Below are 23327 nucleotides of genomic sequence, written 5' to 3' on the forward strand. Positions count from 1 at the left end.
GGGTTTCACTTTGTTGACCAGGATGGTCTCGATCTCTTGACCTCGTGATCCACCCGCCTCGGCCTCCCAAAGTGCTGGGATTACAGGCGTGAGCCACCGCGCCTGGCCCATCTTTTACTTTTTCATAGTGGTATAGCCTATCCTCAAGACGATTTGTTGGAATTTCATTTATTGCTTTCTTTTCTCTCTGTTCCCCACATTGCTCTGTTTTATGTGGTTGATCTATTGATTGATTTGATTGAGACAGGGTCTCACTCTGTCACCAGAGTGCGGTGGTGTGATCATGACTCACTGCATCCTTGACCTCCTGGGTTCAGGCAGTCCTTTTGTCTCAGCCTCCCGAGTAACTGGGACTACAGGTGTGCACCACCATACCTGGCTAATATATTTTTAAAACATTTTTTGTAGAGGTGAGTTCCTGGCTAGGTGTGATGACTCATACCTGTGATCTCAGCACTTTGGGAGGCTGAGGCAGGAGGATCGCTGGAGGCCAGGAGTTTGAGACCAGCCTTTGCAATATAGGGAGACCTCGATCCTACAGAAAATTAAAAAATTAGCCAGGCATGGTAGCGCTTGCCTGTGGTCCCAGCTACTTAGGAGGCTGAGGCGAGAGTATCACTTGGGCCTGGGAGGTGGAGGCTGCCGTGAGTGGTGATTGTGCCACTGCACTCCAGCCTGGGTGAGAGAGCAAGATCCTGTTTAGGGGGAAAAAAGAGAGAGAGAGAGACAGAAACACACACACACACACACACACACACACACAATGTGCTGAGATTATAAACATGAGCCACCACGCTCAGCCAACATGGCTGATCTCTCACTGAAGTCCTTTCTAGCATGTACATGTTGTAGCCTGTAGGAATGAGAAACGTTATATCTATTACTCAGCTTTCCTATTAGCTTTTCCTTCATCACTGAACAGCAGAGGCATGGTTCAGTCTGATTACTTCACAGTTGCTGAGTATTGAGTATTATTGTGGAATGTAGATTTCCTATCTGTTGAGGTTCACTGGATATATTAAATTTTGGATTGAGAGGCTATAGAAGCAGGCAAGGGAGAAGAGCAAAGTGAAAGACTAGAATAGCAGAGCTTCACATCCTGGCAGGTTTTGGTGGAACGTCATCACTCACAACTATTGAACTTATCACTCCACCTTTCTGAGTATGTTTTCTCCTCTGTAAAATGAGAGCAATAATGGTTACCCTAAAGCTGGGTGTGGTGGTGCATGCCTGTAGTCCCAGTTACTCAGGAGGCTGAGGCTGGAGGATTGCTAGAGCCCAGGAGTTGGAGTCTGTAGTGCACGATGATCATGCGTGTGAATAACCACTGTACTCCAGCCTGGGCAGCAGAGTGAAACCCCATTGCTGGGAAAAAAAAAAAAAAGATCACATATGTGAATAACAACTGTACTCCAGCCCAGGCAGCAGAGTGAAACCCCATCGCTGAAAGAAAATTGAATAAAATTAAAAATAATTACCGGTTTTAGTGTTGACTGAAATCACAGATGTGAAGAGCACCTAGGGTGTAGTAAGTGCCCAGTAAGTGTTAGTTTCCTTCTCTGAGTCTTTACGTGTAGTTTTGGAAGTCTGATGAACTCTTGAATAACAGTAGGTCAGACAAGGTATTTGCCCTCTCTAATTTTTTTTTTTGAGACTGAGTCTCCCTCTGTTTCCGGGCTGGAGTGCAGTGGCTCAGTCTTGGCTCACTGCAACCTCTGCCTCCTGGGTTCAAGCAATTCTTCTACGTCAGCCTCCTGAGTAGCTGGGACTACAGGCGTGCGCCACCACACCTGGCTAATTTTTGCATTTTTAGTAGAGAGGGGGTTTTACCATGTTGGCCAGGCTAGTCTCAAATTCCTGACCTCAGGTGATCCACCTGCCTCAGCCTCCCAAAGTGCTGGGATTATAGGCGTGAGCCATTATGCCTGGCCATTTTTGTATTTTTGGTAGAGATAGGGTTTCACCGTGTTGGCCAGGGTGGTCTTGAACTCCTGACCTCAAGCGATGCCCCACCTTGGCCTCCCATAGTGCTGGGATCACATGCGTGAGCCACTGCACCCCGGCCTCAACTTTTTATTTTGAAAAATTTCTCACATTTAGAAAAGTTGAAAGGATAATACTGAGAACGTCCGTAAAATTCCCATAAAAACTTCACCAAGATGCACTGTTCACATTTTGCTGAATTTGCTTTATGTCAGTCTGTTTATGTATCTTTTTTTTGGGAAATATTTGTAATAAGTTACAGACATCAAGGATGTTTCATCCTAGAATATTTCACCTTGTCTCTCATAAGAGTAAGGTTATTCCCCTACATAACTGCAATACCATCATCACACAAGGAATTTAAGTGTTGGTAAATAATATTATTTAATACAGAATCTGCACTCAGATTTTCCCACTTAAAAGAAAAATATCGCGGGGGCCGGGCGTGATGGCTCACGCCTGTAAATCCCAGCACTTTGGGAGGCCAAGGTGGGCAGATCGCAAGGTCAAGAGATCGAGACCATTCCTGGCCAACATGGTGAAACCCCGTCTCTACTAAATATACAAAAATTAGCTGGGTGTGGTGGCGCACTCCTGTAGTCCCAGCTACTCAGGAGGCTGAGGCAGGAGAATCACTTAAAAAAACTGGGAGGCAGAGGTTGCAATGAGCCGAGATTGCACCATTGCACTCCAGCCTGGTGACAGAGTGAAACTCTATCTCAAAATAAAAAAAAAAATCAAAATTTAGTGAAGAAACAGAGATTGCAGTGATTTGTCTCTTTAGTTTCTTTCTTCCTTTCCTTTCCTTTCCTTCTTCCTCCCTCCCTCCCTTTCCTTTCTTTTCTTTCTTTCCTCCCTCCCTCCCTCCCTCCTTCCTTCCCTCCCTCTCTCCTTCCTTCCCTCCCTCTCTCCCTCTTTCCTTTTCTTTTCTTTCGACAGAGTTTTGCTCTGTTGCCCAGGCTGGAGTGCAGTGGCACGATCTCCACTCACTGCAACCTCCGCCTCCTGGGTTCAAGCCATTCTCCTGCCTCAGCCTCCCAAGTAGCTGGGATTACAGGCACCCGCCACCACCCAGTTGATTTTTTGTATTATTAGTAGAGATGGGATTTTGCTATTTTGGCCAGGCTGGTCTCGAACTCCTGACCTCGTGATCTGCCCACCTCGGCCTTCCAAGGTGCTGGGATTGCAGGCGTGAGCTACTACGCCTGGCTACATTTTGTATTTTTTTTTTTTTTAAGTAGAGACAGGGTTTTGCCATGTTGGCCAGGCTGGTTTCAAACTCCTGACTTCAGGTGATCCGCCTGCCATTGGCCTTCCAAAGTGCTGGGATTATAGGCATGAGCCACCACTCCTAGCCCTTTTATTTATTTTATTTTATTTTTTTGAAACAGAGTCCCACACTTTCACCCAGCCTGGAGTGTAGTGGTACTATCTTGGCTCACTGTAACCTCCACCTTCCAGGTTCAAAGTGATTCTACTGCCTCAGCCTCCCCAGTAGCTGGGATTACAGGTGCCTGCCACCATGCCTGTCTAATTTTTTTGTATTTTTAATAGAGACGGGGTTTTGCCATGTTGGCCAGGCTGGTGTCAAACTCCTGACCTCAGGTGATCCACCTGCCTTGGCCTCCCAAAGTGCTAGGATTATAGGTGTGAGCCACTGTGCCCAGCCTTAAATGGTTTTTTTTTTTTTTTTTTGAGATAGGATCTCACTCTGTTGCCCAGTCTGGAGTGGAATGGTGTGATCACAGCTCACAATAGCCTTGACCTCCTGGGTTCAAGTGTTCCACCAGCCTCAGCCTCCCAAGTAGCTGGGACTATAGTCATGTGTTATGATGCCTGGCTAATTTTTTATTTTTTATAGAGGTTGGTTCTTGCTCTGTGTGTGTGTGTGTGTGTGTGTGTGTGTGTGTGTATTTAAAAATTATATGTGTTTGGAGGCCAGGCACAGTGGCTCACATCTGTAATTTCAGCACTTTGGGAGGCTGAAGCAGGAGGACTGCTTGAGGTCAGGAGTTCGAAACCAGTCTGGGCAACATAGTGAGGCCCTGTCTCTGTACAAAATTTAAAAAATTAGTCTGATGTGGTGGCACATAGCTGGAGTCCTTGCTTCTTGGGAGTCTGAGGCGGGAGGATGACTTGAGCCCAGGAGTTCCAGGTTGCAGTGAGCTCTGTCACACCACTGCATTACAACCTGGCTGAAAGAGGGAGACTCTCTCTCTTCTTTTTTTTTTTGAACCCACATCCCGCTGAGACTGCCTCTAAAAAAAAAATTGTGTTTTGAATGTTGTCAGGTATTCTTTTTGGTCTCTATTGAGTTGATCCTTTTGTTTTCTTCCTTTCTTTTATTAATATGGTGATTTATGCTGATTGATTTTTGAAAAACTGATTTTTTATTCATTGGATAAATTCTGCTTGATATGTTATCTTTTTATATATTGCTGGATTTGATGGTGTTTTGTCAAGGATTTTACATTTATGTTTGTGAAGGATATTGGTCTATAGTTTTTTGTGTGTGGATGTGTAAAATCTTTGGTTTTTATGTCAAGATAGTACTGGCCTCATAGAGTAAGTTCAGAAGTTTTTTTTTCTTTGTATTTTTTGAAACCCTTATATAAGATTGCCATTATTTCTTCCCTAAATGTTTGATAGTATTTACCAGTAAAGCCATCTGGGCCTAGAGTTTTCTTTTTCAGTTTTAATTATATACTTTATTACTTTTTTGTTTTTGAGATGAAGTTTTGCTCTGTTGCCCAGTCTGGAGTGCAGTGGCACAATCTCTACTCACTGCAACCTCCACTTTCCAGTTTCAAGCAATTCTCCTGCCTTAGCCTCCCAAGTAGCTGGGGTTACAGGCACTTGCCACCACACCTGGCTAATTTTTCTATTTTTAGTAGAGACAGGGTTTCACCATGTTGGCGAGGCTGGTCTTGAACTCCTGACCTCGTGATCTGCCCACCTCAGTCTCCCAAAGTGCTGGGATTATAGGTGTTCTGAACCACCACGCCTGGCCAATTACTTTTTTTACTTACATATTTTTATTTATTTATTTATTTTGGAGATGGAGTCTTGCTCTGTAGCCCAGGCTGGAGTGCAGTGACATGACCTCGGCTCACTGCAACTTCCTCCTCCAGAGTAAAAGTGATTCTCCTGCCTCAGCCTCCCGAGTAGCTGGGACTACAGGCACTTGTCACCATCCTTGGCTAATTTTTCTATTTTTAGTGGAGACGGGGTTTCACTGTATTGGCCAGGCTGGTCTCAAACTCCTGACCTTAGGTGATCCACCTGCCTTGGCCTCCCAAAGTGCTGGGATTACAGATGTGAGCCACCGCGCCCCTCCTGAAATTTTTGTTTTATATATTATACTTCATGTCTAGAAATTCTGTTTTCTTTTTATACCTTACATTTCTCTTCTTACTGGGACACGTTTTCATTTAAATACTTGAGTATAGTTATAACACCTGTCTTACTGTTCTTGTCTACTAGTTATATCATCTGAGTTTTCTTACTGTTATTGGTTACATTTTCCTGCTTTTTGACTTGAAAGTCAAACAAAACTTTGATGTTGAAAGTTTTGTTTGGATACTGGATAATGTGACTTCTACATTGTTGAGGTTCTGGATTTTGTGGTCTTTAAAGAATGTTGAAAGCTTTGTTCTGCCTGACAGTTTTTTATGGTTTAGTTTTATTATTTCGAATCCTATTTTTTGTTTTTTTTTGAGACAGAGTCTTGCTCTGTCGCCCAGGCTTGAGTGCAGTGGCATGATCTCAGCTCACTGCAACCTCTGCCTCCCGGGTTCAAGCAATTCTGCCTCAGCCTCCTGAGTAGCTGGGACTACAGGTGCACGCCGCTATACCCGGCCAATTTTTGTGTTTTTAGTATAGACAGGGTTTCACCATGTTGGTCAGGCTGGTCTTGAACTCCTGACCTTGTGATCTGCCAGCCTCGGCCTCCCAAAGTGCTGGGATTACAGACATGAGCCACGGTGCCGGCCTTCGAGTCCTGGTTTTGAGCTTTGTTACAGTGGATCTGGGTAACAACCTTTAATCTAAGGATCGTTTGACCTCCCCTACCAAGATGTGGCCCTTCCAGGTCTCTCCTGAATGCCCTGTGAGGACACTCTAGTCTGGCTGCTTTGGATTCCTGATCCCTCTGAGAGTTCTAAGAAATGTTCAGCTCATACCTTCCTCATCACTGTGGATTTTCACCCTATGCATGCACAAATTTTAGTATTCAGCCAAGACCTGAGGGAACCTCCAGGCAGATTTCTGGAGCACTTTTTCTGCATAGCTTTTTCTTTCTGAAGTCTGTCCTGCAACTTTCAGCTGCCTTGGCCTCCCTGAACTCTGATCGCTGTCTCTTCAACTCAAGTGGGCTGCCGTGCTCTGCTGGGGATCCCCCGCTCTCTCCTGGGTCTGAAAATTGTCTCCTGGTAGGAAACCAGAGTGATTTTAAGCCTCAAGTAATTTGTTTTTCTTCTTTCAGGGATCATAGTCCTGCACTGCCTGCTGTCTAATGTGTATAAGCAGTGGTTTTATTTATTTGGCTTAGTTTTCTAGTTGTTTACAGTGGGTGGGCAAATCTGTTCCCTATTACTCCATCATGGCCCAAAGTGGAAGTGTGTTGGTTGACTTTGAGTGGAGGAGTGACATGAAATAACTTTTATCATCTCCTCTAATCCCGAATGTGAGGTGGTGGTATTATTCCCGTTATTCCCATAGATGAGGAAACTCAGGCTCAGAGAGGTTGAGCAGTGCACCCCCAAATCACTGAGTGCTTAATGCCAAAGTTGTGCACTTTCCGTCATGCCACTGCATCTCAAAGGATATTGGTGAGATTGAACCTTATTATTCCCAGCAGAGAGCTACACGGACTGGCTTAGGACATATCTGGAGTCACAGTCACTGGGCAGATGCAGGATGAGTACTCCTGGACCTGGAGGTTCTGCCTGTTGCTCAAATCTGTGAGCTGCCTGTGAGGTTGTTCTTTGCTGGGCATCAGGTCAGGATCTGGGAACGCCTTCCAGTTGGGGAAGGTCAGCGCCTTGGCAGCAGGAGTGAGAGCACTTTTGTCTCTACCGAAAGAAAAGCATTTCTCTCTCTGCTGCTGTGGTCTTTGCCTGACTTGTTTTTGAAAGCAGTCTTCTGCTTTTGCTTTCTTTCCTTCCGGCTCTCCCTATTCTGGCCTCTAAAGATTCTGGGCATTGATTGCTTTAGATCCTTTTCTTATATTGTTGCAATAGATGCCTGTGGGTGATTTCCAAGCCTTTTTTTTTTTGGACAGGGTCTTACTCTGTTACCCAGGCTGGAGTGCAGTGGTGTGATCACGGCTCACCACAGCCTCAAACTCCTGGGCTCAGTTGATCCTCCCTCCACTTCAGCCTCCTGGGTAGTTGGGACTACAGGCGTGTCTCCCATGCCTGGCTAATTTTTGTATGTTTTAGCAGAGACAGTTTTGCCATGTTGCTCAGGCTGGTCTTGAACTCCTGAGCCCAAGCTGTCCTTGCACCTTGGCCTCCCAAAGTGCTGGTGTGAACCACCATGCCTGGCCTTGTTTCTTTTTAATCATAGACTACCCTGTGAAGATTTCCAGGATCAAGTTGGAGACTGGGTTTCGCTGTGTTGGACAGGCTGGTCTTGAACTCCTGACCTCAGGTGATCTGCCTGCCTTGACCTCCCAAAGTGCTGGGTTTACAGGTGTGAGCTACTGTGCCCAGCCTGTTTTAATTTTTTAAACAACCAGGATGGTGGAAAATTTAAAAAAAAATGTTCACAGGGTAGTCCAGGATTTAAAAAAAAAAAAGGCCGGGTCATTTTTTTGTAGAGACTGGGTTTCACCATGTTGGCCAGGCTGGTCTCGAACTCCTGACATCAAATGATTTGCCCACCTTGGCCTCCAAAGTACTGGGATTACAGGTGTGAGCCACTGCACCCAGCCGGCCATGCTTCATATGTACTTTGAACATCCTTGGCAGAATATATAAGGAACCAGTGTCAGTGTGGGTCCCCTAGGGTTGGAATGAGAGGGAAGCTTTCTTTTTGACTTTTAAATACTGAATTTTTAAAAAATAGTTCATTTACATGGCTCATAATTTAAAAGGTGCTAAAGGGTGTATGATGAAAGAGACTTATTTGGCACTGTGTACTATTTAAAGTTTTTCCCTCTGGTAAATATTAACTGTTGAAAGGATGACCTTTTTTTTTTTTTTGAGATGGAGTTTCGCTCTTGTTACCCAGGCTGGAGTGCAGTGGCACAGTCTCGGCTCACGGCAACATCTGCCTCCCAGGTTCAAGCGATTATCCTGCCTCAGCCTCCAAGTAGCTGGAATTACAGGAACCACTGCGCCCAGCTAATTTTTTTATTTTTAGTAGAGATGGGGTTTCACCATCTTGGCCAGGCTGGTCTCGAACTCCTTTCACCATCTTGGCCAGGCTGGTCTCGAACTCCTGACCTTGTGATCTACACCTGCCTCGGCCTCCCAAAGTGCTGGGATTATAGGCATGAGCCACCACGCCTGGCATTTTTTTTGAGACAAAGTTTCACTCTTGTTGCCCAGGCTGGAGTGCAGTGGGGTGATCTCAGCTCACTGCAACCTCTGCCTCCCGGGTTCAAGTGATTCTCCCGCCGCCTTGGCCTCCTGAGTAGCTGGGATTACAGGCACGTGCCACCACGCCCAGCTAATTTTTGTATAGTACAGACGGGGTTTCACCATGTTGACCAGGGTGGTCTTTATCTCCTGACCTCGTGATCCGCCTGTCTTGGCCTCCCAAAGTGATGAGATTATAGGCATGAGCCACCGAGCCCAGCTGGATGAACTAATTTTAGGAGAAGTTCCTTGGTGAAAACAATTCATAGTGATTAGTTTTATTTTAGGAAGAAAGTTTTGGGTTAGGTCAGAATGGGGCTTCCTAAATACTAAAGCTGTTTGCTCTGGGTTGTTTTGTCTGCTCAAATAACCTGCATTATTATTTATAGGGTAGCATTAAGGTTGTTGCTTAATAAAATGTGGTTTAAACAAAACTTGCTTATTTTAATTAAATAGAAGTGTTCAAATCCCTGTAGTACCAATTACTATCTGAGTAATCATGGGCAAGTTATTTAACCTCTTTGCCTCAGTTTCCTCATCAGCAGTAATTTGGTATACTTACTGTGTGACTTAAAAGAAGAAGTTGCTAAATGAATGTTAGCACCTAGGATCTAGCAAATGGAGTGGAGGAAACCCTCAGGAAGATAATGAACTGTAGTATATGAATAATCCATTCAGTTGAGTTGTCACCATTTTTTGATTCTTTGTTGCCCATTCATTCAGCACACTTCTGTTGAAGGCCTCCTCTGCGCCTGGTACCGTCCTAGGCCCCAGGGATACAGTGATAAGCAAACACAGCAGTTTCTGCACATGTGGAGTTTGTAATCTGGTGAGAGAGATGGGCATCAGTCCGCTAGTCACACACATGTAAAGTTGCAAGTCTATTCAGGTCCTTGAAGGAGAGGCATGTGGTGTTCTGTGAGTGTGTTACAGGGAGATCTGATCTAGTCATGGTTGTCAGAGAAAGAATGCTTCCCCGAGGGAGTGTCCTAGCTGGATCTGAAGGATGAATTAAAGGGAAGGAAGGACATGTGCAAAGACACAGAGAAAGCAAAGGCCAGTGTGCCTGTGGAGGGTGGAAATGGGGATGTGGTGCCACTTGAGACCTGAGATGTAGTCAGAGGAGATGCGAAGCCTTGTAAGCCATGCTGAGGTTTTTCTGCCTTCTAAGAGCAATGAGAAGCTATTACATTTGTTGTGTTTACTTGGGTGAGTGGGTGGATAAGGGATGGGATGATCAGATTCTCCTTTGGAAACGATAGTCTGTTTGCATCACAGAATATGAATTGGAAGAGCACCAGCACGAATGAGAAGGCTGATGCTGTGGCCTAGGTGGGGATTTTGGTAGCTTGGACCAAAATGATGGCAGTAGAGATGGAGAAAAACAGATGGATTGTTTCCATGGACTTTTTTTTTTTTTTTTGAGATAGAGTTTTGCTCTGTTACCAGGCTGGAGTGCAGTAGCGTGATCCCAGCTCAGTGCAACTTCTGACTCCCTTGTTCAAGCGATTCTCCTGCCTCAGCCTCCTGAGTAGCTGGAATTACAGGCATGTGCCACCATGCCCAGCTAATTTTTGTATTTTTAGTAGAGATGGGGTTTCACCATTCTGGGCCAGAATGGTCTAATCCTGACCTCATGATCCACCTGCCTTGGCCTCCCAAAGTGCTGGGATTACAGCCTTGAGCCACTGTGCCTGGCTGGACTTTTTTTTTTTTTTGAGACAGGGGCTGGTTCTGTCATCTGGGCTGCAGTGCAGTGGTGTGATCATGGTTTACTGGAGCCTTGAATTTCCAGGCTCAAGGGATCCTTCTGCCTCACCTTCCTGAATAGCTGGTGTATAAGCATACACCACCACACCTGGCTAATTTTTGTATTTTTTGTAGAGATGATGATTTGCCACATTGCCCAGGCTGGTCTCAAACTCCTGGGCTCAGGCAATCTGTCTGCCTGGGCCTCTCAAAGTGCTGGGATTTACAGCACTCTTCCATGGATATTGAGGCAGGAATATTGGCAGACTTGATGTAATGGGTTAGCTCTGGGAGTGAGGGAGAAGGAGCTGTCTCAAGATGGCCTTTCAGATTCTAGTTTACATAGTTTGGTGGTTTGTTCCATTCATGCCAAGAGGGAACTCTGGAAGAAGACATATATGGCAGAGAGGACTTTGAGTCTGCTCCCAGACAGCCTAAGTCCAAGAGGAGGCAGGAAGGCAATTGGTTGTGTACCTCACAGGGGTGTGGGCTGGAGCTCTAAAGGTTTGAACTTACCAATGCCTGGAGCTTGGATGGCGGGAGGCAGGGAGGCAGGTAGGCAGGGAAAGCTTGCTGAGATTCGCTGAGACCAACCCTCACTTTCTAGGTAATTTCCTGCGGGCTGACATCTTGTTCTGGGTTGGTGGGGCCCTTGGGACAGGACTTTGGATGGAAGGATAGAGTCCTTCATCCAGCAGAGTAATTGCCACCATGCTGTGTGCCAGCTATGTGGTAGCAACTAGGCGTGAGGAATTCTTTGGGAACCCTCTGTGGACTGGGCTCTTCTGTCCTTTTTCAAGGCGGCCTGGCACTTCCACCTGATCTGTAGTAGCCAGGAGAATGGAGGCTACAGGCTGTCTCCTGGGACATACAGATTTTGCTGCCCTCGTCTGGATATTATCTGTAGATAGTTGGCAATTGACTTGAACATCAGTCACAGTAAACTAATCATAGCCTACTCAGCATCATACTTGCTTGCTTTATTCTTTTGGATATTTGTAAATTTCTTTAGAATCTGTCTCTCCCTCTGCCTTTCCCTTCCTCTAATTTTGGCCACATCAGTCAAGGGTCGAAGGCACTTGTGAGGGTGAGGTAGTGCCCCAAGGAGGAGGAAGTGGGCTAGAGCCAGGGGCTCGGCCACAGTGCTGCCTGCTTGCCTAGAGGTTTGGTCTGCTTGTATGTCAGCCTGTCACTGGCTTATTTCCAAGAAGGATTTAAGCCTGGGGCTTTCTTTACTATTGTGGGGTGGTGTCCTTAGTGACAGGCGAGAAATAGGAACCTGTGTAGTTTACTGGCTTCTGGGCTCCCGAAAGTCTGCCCAGAGAAAATCCTGAGTGTGGGCAGTCGGGGCCCCCTGGTGGCGGAATCTGGTTCTCCAGTGCTGCTCGCCTTTTCTTCCCAGTCCCCTGGCATTGGGGAGGTGGCAGAAAGAGGAGGTGTTGCAGTCTCTCTTCAAGCTTTTTCCCTGGACTCTGCTCTTCCTGTGGATCTTGTGATGGTCCCCCGCCCTTGCTGCTCAGTAGATGATTGTGAGCCTTCCTGAGCAAAGCCAGGCCTTGTTCTTGGAGTGCTGTGATGGTGAACCCAGAAACAGTCTTTATCTTCCCTGGTGAATTCAGACTCTTTGGGCTACTTGTTACAGGTAGTCCACTGCAGAATACTCAAGTCATGAAAATTCGGGGAGAAATGTGAGAGAGGTGCTTGTGTGCTTCGTTTGAGAATGGAAATCTTTGTTTTTTTGATGTCCATTGGGTGGCACTGTGATCTTATTTTTGTTTCTATTTTTCTTTGCAGCCAAGCTCTACTCCAGGAAGTGAAAATGTGCTGCCCCGAGAGCCGTTGGTAAGTACCCAAGACGTGTGGCATCATTTTCTAGTAATTAAAATGCCACGTGAATGAAAAGAAACCTTCTGTTCCTACGGTTCTGTGTCAGTAGTGTCCCTTTAAAAGTAGCTGTGCCTCTGTCAGCGACCTCTGACTCCTTGAGTGCAGGGATGAGTGAGATCTCTCCTTGGTAAAGCCTGGTCTTTTCTGGAACTAAAAGCATCCACCCCAGATGGTCCTGCACCACTTTGTGGCTGATTGATAGTAATTAGTGAGATTCCTAAGCCCTTGGGAGGCTGAGGTGGAGTGAGGTTGCTGGGCTTCTTGATTGTCTGAAGTAGCCGGCTCTGCTCTGCCCCTCAGGGTGCGAGCGCCTCAGTGGTCTTTAAAGAACAGGTAAGCGATGGAATTCTGGTTTTGCCTGGTCAGTAATTGTGTGATAGTCCCAACATGTTATCTTCTTAGACTGTGGTTAGGGAAGAGGCCTACTAAGCACTAAAGGTAATTTTCTCTCTCAAGTGCTTTTCATCTGGTGGCCAGAGTCCCTGCCTGCCCACCCCATTTTCATTCTCTTTTGCTTTTCAGGGCCTGCCGTAAATCCTGTTGGCTGAGTAGTGAGACTGGTTCTGTATAAACCAGATAAGTTTGATGGGAGAGTCAGCTCTAGGTTTAACTTTTCAGAGCTTTTTCTCCCTGCGTAGCGATAGCAGGCGTAGGGCTGTACCGCCAAGGTTTTGTTTCAACAGGGCCTTGTAGTTTCACCTGTTTTTCTTCACTCCCCTTCTGGTAGTCGTAGGAGGGGATGACGTGAGGGCCTCAGCAGGTATGAACACGTCTGAATTCCAGTGTGTACTAAGGCTTTCCCAGGCTGAGGGGGCGTTGGATCCAGTTGGGCTGCCTGTAGAAAGGCCGAGGTGATCCAGGCACTGCCGGGACGGTTTCAGGGGAGCAGTGTTTTCATTCCTGTCACCTGCTATTATGTCATCAGTTATGGCCTTATATCCCAGCACTCCCACGGTGGCCTCGTTTCATTCTTTTGGTATTGCCCAGGCCTTTGCTTGAGGTCATGGTGGTGGGAAAGCAAGAGGCGGCCCCGCCCTGCCAGTCTCTCAGGACGCCTGCCTGCCTCCCATGGGGCCTGCCTCAGTGCCCCTCAGGCCGAAGTCCGGATTGAACACGATAGTCCGCTGCAGTCCTTGCCTTCCTCCGTCTTCCAATTTTGATGCACCCATTTAACTGATCACCGGAAGAGTGGCCCGTCTGTCTTTTGGGGCTTGATTCGACAAGCTCTTTGGGAGCCCCGAGCAGTCGGCCAGCTCACTGCAGGAGCCCTGCAGATGCCTTACTCTGCTCATGTTTCTGTGCCCTGCTCTTCCTGCTGTCCTGTGTTTCAGCCTGTTGGTTGGTTGTATTTTTATTTCTTTCTTTTCCGGGAGGCCCTGAGCAGTCTTCAAACCCTGGTAGCCTGTGATTGTCCAGAGTTCAGACTCATTCTCTCCAGGCCAACTCCACAATTACCTTATATTTAATTAATATTTTTTCTCCTCTTTACGTACTTGCTGCATAATTGCTCAGAGAAAAGAAAACACATAGCAGCAATTTATATATATATAAAAAAACAATAATTAAAAAAACCCCGAAATAAACTCCCATCTCATTTGGGCTGATCCTATGAGTTGGGTAATTAGGGCCCTATTAAAAGGTAGACCCTTTCTCCTTCCCCCCCTTTTTTTGTTTATTAATTTTTTTATATTAAACTCCCACAGTCTCTCAGTCATGCCCTTATTGCTTTTGGCCAAGCATTTGCAGCAGTCTGATTAAACGGGGGCAGCAGCCGAGTCATGTGGTCTTGTGTAAACGACTTCTTCCTCCTGGGAGTGGTGTTGGGAGGGTGTCAGGCAGCAGAGCCAGCTGAGGACTCATGTGGCAGGACGGGGGCACAGGATGGGCAGCCCTCTTGCGCAGCAAGCCCCACAGCTCAGTGCAGTGGTGCTGCAGTTTGTGAAAACACGCAGCACTCAGCCCTTCCACAGGGAGGGAGCTTTCTCAGGCTGTGTGTATTCGCTGCCTCCTGCGTGCTCAGCTCAGCTCAGGCTTGAGGATGGGGAACAGGCAATTGGAGAATAAAACTAAACCTTGTTCTCGAGTAATTCATATGTTTTACTTGGGGAAGAAAAGGCATTTATACATATGAAATAATTAGTGAAGCACACACAATCGTATGTAATTTTAGCAAATAGCACAACATTGTGTGTCATTTGGTGCAGAGCTGTCTGGCTGGGCGTAGGAGAGAGCCCCCAATTATTCAGCGAAGAAGGAGGTCTGCGGAGGGAAGCAGGTACTTAGGGATGGCTTTTGTGAAACTCGCAGCCAGGCCTTGAGGGATGGGATATTTCTGCGTTGGGGAAACACATTGCCAAGTTGTTTTGTTTTTGTTTTTATTATTATTATTTTTCCTTTAAGCTTCAGGAGGTGTACGTTCTTTTGTTTTTAACTGAATGTGTATTTTTCATACAGTTCCTTAGTGGAAGTTGCCTGGTCTCTACACTAAAGGCTAATAATCTTATTCTTTGTCCCGGACTAGATAATCACTTTGAAATAATTTTCCCCTAATTAAAAAAGTAAGTTACTGGTCAGGTGCGGTGGCTCATGCGTATCATCCCAGCACTTGGGGAGGCCAAGGTTGGGGGAATCACTTGAGGTCAGGAGTTTGAGACCAGCGTGCACAAAATAATGAGACCCCATCTCTATTAAAAATTTTAGCATTAACTGGGCTTGGTGGCTCATACCTATACTCTCAGCTGCTCAGGAGGCAGAAGCCAGAGTATTGCTTGAGCCCAGGAGTTTGAGGCTGCAGTGAGCTATGATCATGCCACTGCACTCCAGCCTGGGCAACAGAACAAGACTCTGTCTCTAAAAAAAAAAAAAAGTATAAAAAAAAGAGTCAATTACGACAGAAGCAGCTCTATTTAGTAGTTGGTGCGGTACAGGTGACATTGCGATATATTCAATGTCTGCATGATTGTTTTGTTTTAATTGCTATGCAAAGAAGACCTGATTTTCATTTCTGTCCTCTCTGAATCATAAAAACTGTCTTGTGATTTTGTGGTGAGAAGCATAATCTTGTAGTCTCTAAACGACACATTTGTGTTTATAGCCGAATCCTGGTCTTGATTCTAGCAAAGGAGTGACGCTGCATGTTTCCTTTTCTTGCCCGTTCAGTCCTGCCCTGATCCTGGCCTCCAAATAAAACCAGCCCAGCAACACTGACCGTCTCAGAGGAGTAGTTGCTCTCTAATATCATAATGTCATTAGGACTGGAGATTGGTGAACAGGCCAGTCTTGAGAAATTCTGCAAAATCCAAGTTGAAATTCTCTGTTATCGACAAAACTCTGCCAAAGTTAAAATGACTGGTTACTTTTTTCTGTTTATACTCTCTTCACTGAGCTTTGCCTACTGAGGCAAGGAGTTTGGACAGGCCTCCAGAGTACTGACCTCCAGCTTCTCCCAGACCTCTGAAAACCTGTGAATTTCCCACAGACCCGGGTTTCCAGCCACAGTTGTGTGCTTGTCCTCAGGCTCACACAGAGTCTCTGGATCAGGCTCCTTGTGCCACCCTGGCAGGACCAGGTCTCTGCCTGGTCTGTAGATATTTTAGAATTCATGGACAATTGTGTGCATAGGGTAATTCAGTTCCCATCTTGCTTGGATACTGAAACTTGGGTTGAGTAAACTTTTTTTTTTTTGTGAGCCAAATAATTTATTTCTTCATTTCTTGCATTTGAAGTACTCTTCAATGACATCCTTGGCCTAAGACTCCTTGCCATAGTCCTTAACTACTACACAACTGCAACCAACCACTTTATGGGGCTTCTCCTCTCTGTCAGTTTTACAGAGGCCTACCCATTCCCCTAGTTTCTTGTTGTCATCAACCTTAATTAGGTTCATCTGGTGTTCAACACCAAGGGCCTCCACCAACTTGACATACACAGGCTCATCACAGTTGGATGCAAGCACACAAAGATGGGCTTGGCGCTTGTCTAAGGCTTTGGCAGCTTCGCGAATTCCACATGCTAGGCCATCGTGGATGAGGGCGGTGTTCAGCACCTCTTGTAAAGCAGTATTAACATCCATTACACCTCCATCAGCAATGCCTTCCTCGGCCATGGCGGTGGGTTACGGGTGAAGCGGAATCTTGAACGCACCCAAGCCTCCGCCTCCGCATGACTCGGCGGCGGCAAGGAAAGAGACGAGTAAACTTTTAAGGTTTCTATTTAGTCATATGATTTTTGGTTATTTGAAGTAAGCAATAAATAAGGTTTGATTTACACATATGCTCACTTGTTTCAACTCAGTTTCTCAATGTTCACCAATGTTATTGCTCATCTACATTACACAGTGCTTATGAATTTTGGCTAAACTAGAATTGTAGCTTTTTGCTCTTTGACACCAAGTTCTCTCTAATGGATGAGTCCTTGGCCATTGTCTCTTCCTTTAACTTGTATAGGTGTAGGTTCTTTTTGTTTTTTCTTTTCTTTTTTTGAGATGGAGTTTCACTCTTTGTTGCCCAGGCTGGAGTGCAAATGGCGTGATCTCAGCTCACCGAAACCTCCGCCTCCCAGGTTCAAGCGATTCTCCTGCCTTAGCCTCCTGAGTAGCTGCGATTACAGGCATGCACCACCATGCTAATTTTGTATTTTCAGTAGAGATTGGGTTTCTCCATGTTGGTCAGGCTGGTCACAAACTCCCGGCCTCAGGTGATTGCCCGTGTTGGCCTTCCGAAGTGTTGGGATTACAGGGATGAGCCACCATGCCTGGCACTCTTTTTGTTTTTTCTTTCTGTCCTCTTTCCTGCATCTCTCCACCAAAAGAATCCTAAACTACAATTTTTTATAAATGATGACAGCAATTTCTACTTTATCACCTTTTTCTAGGATTACTATTTTTTTTTTTTTTTTTTTTGAGATGGAGTTTCGCTCTTGTTACCCAGGCTGGAGTGCAATGGCGCGATCTCGGCTCACCGCAACCTCCGCCTCCTGGGTTCAGGCAATTCTCCTGCCTCAGCCTCCTGAGTAGCTGGGATTACAGGCACGCACCACCATGCCCAGCTAATTTTTTTGTATTTTTAGTAGAGACGGGGTTTCACCATGTTGACCAGGATGGTCTCGATCTCTTGACCTTGTGATCCACCCGCCTCGGCCTCCCAAAGTGCTGGGATTACAGGCGTGAGCCACCGCGCCCGGCCCTAGGATTACTATTTTTTAGTTTGCTGAATTCTTCAAAATAAAGATGCCCTGCAGTTGCAGATCTAGGTTGCATCTCAGAAGTTTTGCCTTCCAAGTGCCAAAGTACCCTCAGGTTTCTTCCTGAGGCTCAGATGGAACCTTGTCCAGGGACTTCTGCATCATGTATTTTATCTCAGTCCTGGGGAAGCTCATCCACCTTACCCCTGGGTCATCCAATATTTTCTCTTTGGTTTTTAAGCCAATTAACCAGAGGCTGGTAATTAGAAGGCCATTAGTACTTTGAAGGATTCAGGGAGCCAGTACTGTCATCTCTTTAAGAAAAGGCAAGGTGCAGTTGCTCATGCCTGTAATCCCAGCCCTTTGGGAGGCCTAGGCAGGTGGATCACCTGAGGTCAGGAGTTCGAGACTAGCCTGGGCAACATGGCAAAACCCCATCTCTACTGAAAAAAAAAAAAAAAATTAGCTGGCGTAATGGTGGGTGCCTGTAATCCCAGCTACTCAGGTGGCTGAGGCAGGAGAATCACTTGAACTCAAGAGGTGGAGGTTGCACTGAGCCGAGATCGCACCACTGCATTCCAGCTTGGGCAACAGAGCCAGACTCTGTCTCAAAAAAAAAAAAGAATAGCTACAGCCAGTTGCCTGTCTGCCAGAGACTTCTAACATGTATTCCTGGCGCAGACTCTTCAGTATTTATATCTTTTGTGACTTTTATGGTTAGAATACTTTGGTGTACTTATCGGCGGGTTCACTGTGGATAAGTGGTTCTCGTTTTTTTTCCCACCAAAACTTTTTTTTTGAGATAGAGTCTTGCTTTGTCACCCAGGCTGGAGTATAGTGGTACAGTCTCTGCTCACCGCAACCTCTGCCTCCCGGTTTCAAGTGATTCTCTTGCTTCAGCCTCCTTAGTAGCTGGGATTACAGGCGTGCACCACCATGGCCAGCTAATTTTTGCATGTTTAGTAGAGACGGGCTTTTGCCATGTTGGCCAGGCTGGTCTCAAACTCCTGGGCTCAAGTGATCCTCACGCCTTGACCTCCCAAAGTGCTGGGTTACAGGCATGAGCCACTGTGCCTGGCCCCACCAAACATTTCTGAAGAATGACATTAACATGCTCAATACATTTCTTTGTGTGTACTCATGTATGCATGTGTGTATGTATATATGCATGTATATAACAATAGATATATATTTTATAACATTTAAAGCATTCTATGGGGAAATAAAACTGATTTTGATACTGTATTCATGAATGTGTTTTACAAGCACATGGGTGATGAAACCAGCCATTTAGGGATTTCAGGAACTTGTCATTTTCCAGAAAAAATACATAAATATGACAGACCTAATTTTGAAGTATTAAATATATTATTTAAAAAATCTGTAGTGGTTTATTTCTGTGCAGAATTAGGTTTGCTGAAGCTAGTTGTCACTTCCACCTCTGTTTCCTGCTCAGGAATATCTGTCAGGATGAAAGTGATTGGGGGTGATAGTATAAGAAAAATTCAAAATCTGCCCTATGAATTTATTTTTAAAAAGTAAATCATTGGCTGAGCACGGTGGTTCACGCCTGTAATCCTAGCACTTTGGAAGGAAGAAGCGGGAAGATTGCCTAAGCTCCGGATTTCGAGACCAGCTTCGGCAACATAGTGAAACCCTGTCTCTTTTTTTTGAGACCGAGTCTCGCTCTGTTGCCCAGGCTGGAGTGCAGTTGTGTGATCTTGACTCACTGCAACCTCCATGTCCTGGGTTTAAGCAATTCTCCTGCCTTAGCCTCCTGAGTAGCTGGTACTACAGGCGTGTGCCACCATGCCCAGCTAATTTTTTTTATTTTTAGTAGAGATGGTGTTTCACCGTGTTAGCCAGGATAGTCTCAATCTCTTGATCTTGTGATCTGCCCACCTCGGCCTCCCAAAGTGCTGGGATTATAGGTGTGAGCCACCACGCTTGACCATGAAACCCTGTCTTTACAAAAAATTTTAAAAAATTAGGCAGATATGGTGGTAAGTGTCTGTAGTCCCAGCTAGTTGGGAGGCTAAGGTGGGAGGATCGCTTAAGCCCAGTGGGTTGAGGCTGCAGTGAGCTGTGATCACACCACTGTACTCCAGCCTGGGCAACAGAGCAAGACCCTGTCTCAAAACCCACTCCCACTGCAAAGCAGTAAATCATCTATAGATTTTGGTGCTTAAACCATTACCAGCAACATATTCATGGGGGTGCACCTCACAACTGCTGCAGAGAAACTTGGGGACTAAAAATCAAGTGTAAATCGTAGTTGGGCTCATGGGTGCCCTTCACTGAAGGTAACATTGTCATCATCATCATCAGATCCGGCATCCTGGGCCTGAGATGTGGGCACTTTTCAGATAAGAAAAAAATGTTGGCTGTCCTCCTCCCTCACTCCACTCTCGTCAACAATATAAAGGTGTCAGTGAAGAAAACGTTTCTCTTTTACACTAGTGTCTGTGTATACTGACTTCTGGTTGGGAGGGTGCCTGAGATTCCCACCTCTTCTGCCAGATCTGCAGAAGAAAGCTAGTAAGAACTGGATGCTGAGATGGATGGATTGAGCACAGCCTCATTCTGTTTCTGGGTGGTTATGATCTCTAGGCCTCTTACTGATTTTGAAATCACTGCCTCTTCCTACTCTGCCCATCCTGTCGCAGACAGCAGGTTGATTGAATAGACTAGGCGGTGCCCTTTTAGTTGTTTCCTCTTTCAGGTAAATGAAGAGGTTGCTTTCCAGTTTTAAGGCGCCCTTTTACAAATAATTATTAGATGAATCGAAACGCTTAGGAGTAATAATTAAAGAAATGGAATTTGAAAAAGTTATTCAGCTTTGTTTATACTTTAGGCTCCTGGCTTTTATAGTAATGCTTTATATTTGCTGTAGTTCCTGTAATCAGAGGCCCTGACTCTAGGATAAGTGGGCAGTGTTCTTATTTTGAGGATGTGGGAACTGAGGAACTGAGCACTCAGGTGCCTTTTATCAGAGCTACACAGTGATTAGGGGAATTCAATTTCTTTTTTTTTTGGACAGGGTCTTGCTCTGTCACTCAGGCTGGAGTGCAGTGGCACAATCATGGCTCACTGCAGCCCCCACCTCCTGGGCTCAAGTGATCCTCCTACCTCAGCCTCCTGAGTAGCTGGGACTACCAATGCAGACCACCATGCCAAGCTAATTAAAAAAAAATTTTTTGGCCGGGCGCGGTGGCTCAAGCCTGTAATCCCAGCACTTTGGGAGGCCGAGGCGGGTGGATCACGAGGTCGAGAGATCGAGACCATCCTGGTCAACATTGTGAAACCCCGTCTCTATTAATACAAAAAAAATTAGCTGGGCACGGTGGCGCGTGCCTGTAATCCCAGCTACTCAGGAGGCTGAGGCAGGAGAATTGCCTGAACCCAGGAGGCGGAGGTTGCGGTGAGCCGAGATCGCGCCATTGCACTCCAGCCTGGGTAACAAGAGCGAGACTCCGTCTCAAAAAAAAAAAAAAAAAAAATTTTTTTAGGCCAGGCGCCGTGGCTCATGCCTGTAATCCCAGCACTTTGGGAGGCTGAGGTCAGTTCGAGACCAGCCTGGCCAACATGGTGAAGCCCTTTCTTGACTAAAAATACAAAAATTAGCTGGGTATGATGGCCAGCACCTGTATTCCCAGCTACTTGAGAGGCTGAGGCAGAAGAATTGCTTGAACTAGGGAGGTGGAGGTTGCAGTGAGCCAAGATCATGTCACTGCACTCCATCCTGGGTGACAGAACGATACTGTCTCAAATAATTTTTTTTTTTTGTAGAGACAAAGTCTCACTGTGTTGCCCAGTCTGGTCTCAAACTCCTGGGCTCAAGTGATCCTTCCGCCTCAGTCTCCCAAAGTGCTGAGATTACAGGTGTGAGTTACCACGCCTGGCCTGGAATTCAGTCTATAATCTTATCCCCAGCATCATTCTTTCAGAAGAAAAAGTTCCACTTCCTTCCTTTTCTCCTAGAGGTGTAATCTTAGAGCTCCTTTACATGCCTTAACATTGCTGAAGATGTGATCTACAAAACTTTTATTTTGGCAGAGGAATGCTGTTAAAATGTTTTCCCTTTTTCTTCCCCCCGAGATGGAGTCTTGGTCTGTCGCCCAGGCTGGAGTGCAGTGGCACAATCTCAGCTCACTGCAATCTCCGGCTCCTGGTTCAAGTGATTCTCCTGCCTCAGCCTCACAAATAGCTGAGACTACAGGTGCACACCACCACACCCGGCTAATTTTTGTATTTTTAGTAGAGACGGTTTCACCATATTGGCCAGGCTATTCTCGAACTCCTGACCTCATGATCTGCCTGCCTCGGCTTCCCAAAGTGCTGAAATTACAGGTGTGAGCCACCATGCCCGGCCTAAAATGTTTTCCTTTTGACCAAAATCAGTCATCAGTTTCAAAGAATTTTGAAAATCTACAAGCCCCCAGTTTGAAAACTATTGACTGTTGTGTTGGTTAGGAGAGCCAAGTGCCCTACATTTTCCAGGATAATTTTTTCCTTTTTCTTTTCTTTTCTTTTCTTTTTCTCTCCTCCCTTCCCTCCCTCCCTCCCTTTCTTTCTTTCTTTCTTTTCTTCTTCCTCCCTCCGTCCCCCCCTTCTTTCTTTCTTTTTCTTGTCTTGCTCTGTTGCCTAGGCTGGAGTGCAATGCCGCAGTCTTGGCTCACTGCAACCTCTGCCTCCCAGGTTCAAGTGATTCTCTTGCCTAAGCCTCCCGAGTAGCTGGGATTATAGGCATGCACCATCACTCTGGCTAATTTTTGTATTTTTAGTAGAGATGGGATTTTGCCATGTTGGCCAGGCTGGTCTTCAACTCCTGGGCTCCAATGATCTGCCTGCCTTAGCCTCCCAAAGTAGGGGATTACAGGTGTTAGCCACCATGCCTGGCCCATTTTCCAGGATAATTTTAATTTAAAATATTTTAGCTCATTGTCAAACCATGCAGACTGATTTTTGGCTTGAAAAATACCATCTTGTAGTTAGTCCCACTTCTGCATTGTGAGAAGCCGCAGGAAGATAAAGTGGTGCTTTGGAGAAGGACGTATTCACCGCCCTTCCTTCTTCCCTCCCAGCTCTCCTTTCTTTTATGGTTTGTAGTTATAACCAAGATTTATGCTTGTTGCTCCACAAATCTTCTGTCTGCCATTATGAGTTTGTCTGAACAGTCTAGAGATGGGGCCGACACTGAGTGATTCTCGAAGTAAATCTATCCAGGGGCACTCCTTGACAGTCAGAGGCAGAGAGGAACTAACTCATAGCCCCCAGCGGAGCGGAGTCCGGATAAATTAGCCCTGTCGAGAAGAAGACATGCTGCCACTTTTGTGACCTCTTGCCTTCGCAGTGACCCTGGGGGCACAGTTCTCCTGTTTGTGTGCAGAGGGTGTGGGGTGGTGCTCTGGATCAGCAATCGTTCCCTTTACCCAGCAGTGTCTGCCAAGAGGCCCTTCTCTCTGTGTTGGCTGTGGCCCAGCCAGGCCCACGGCAGGAGGGTCTTTAGGAGCAGAGCCACTTTTTCCAGCCTTATGGTAGTGAGGAGTTGCTAACAATCAAGCATACAAGTTAATTCCTTTTTTTCTTTTTTTTAAAAGATGGAGTTTCACTCTGTTGCCCAGGCTGGAGTGCAGTGGCTCCATCTTGGCTCACTGCAACCTCCGCCTTCCAGGTTCAAGTGATTCTCCTGCCTCAGCCTCAATAGCTGGGATTACAGGTTTGTGCCACCAGGCCCAGCTAATTTTTTTATTTTTAGTAAAGACAGAGTTTCACCATGTTGGCCAGGCTGGTCTCAAACTCCTGACCTCAGCGATTTGCCCACCTTGGCCTCCCTCTCAAAGTGCTGAGATTACAGGCATGAGCCACCACACCTGGCCTGATTATTTCTATAAATGGTTTCATTTTCCTAGCATTCACTGATAGTGGATTTTAATGGAGAAG

General features: G+C 46.0%; 2 protein-coding genes across 3 annotated transcripts in view; one reads left to right on the forward strand and one right to left on the reverse strand.

Annotated features, from left to right (window-relative positions):
* Positions 1-23327, forward strand: part of PEX14 (peroxisomal biogenesis factor 14) — a 148224-nt gene that overhangs the window by 3111 nt on the left and 121786 nt on the right. For both annotated transcript variants that reach the window (XM_012473609.1, XM_012473611.3), the window contains exon 2: positions 12111-12158. In XM_012473609.1, coding sequence (XP_012329032.1) covers positions 12111-12158 — 48 coding nt within the window. The remainder of the gene's footprint in view (positions 1-12110; positions 12159-23327) is intronic.
* On the reverse strand, positions 15874-16384 carry LOC105731736 (small ribosomal subunit protein eS12-like). Its single transcript, XM_064363721.1, has one exon. It carries the CDS (start codon positions 16306-16308, stop codon positions 15952-15954), a length of 357 nt encoding a protein of 118 aa, XP_064219791.1. The 5' UTR covers positions 16309-16384; the 3' UTR covers positions 15874-15951.

The sequence above is a fragment of the Aotus nancymaae genome, unplaced genomic scaffold (genome assembly GCF_030222135.1).
Source record: "Aotus nancymaae isolate 86718 unplaced genomic scaffold, 86718_ANA_hifiasm-v0.15.2.pri h1tg000053l, whole genome shotgun sequence".
Classification (NCBI taxonomy): Eukaryota; Metazoa; Chordata; class Mammalia; order Primates; family Aotidae; genus Aotus; species Aotus nancymaae.

Coding starts and splice junctions, on each gene's coding strand:
- LOC105731736 (XM_064363721.1), bottom strand. CDS start 16,308: ATGGCCGAGGAAGGCATTGCTGATGGAGGTGTAATGGATGTTAATACT.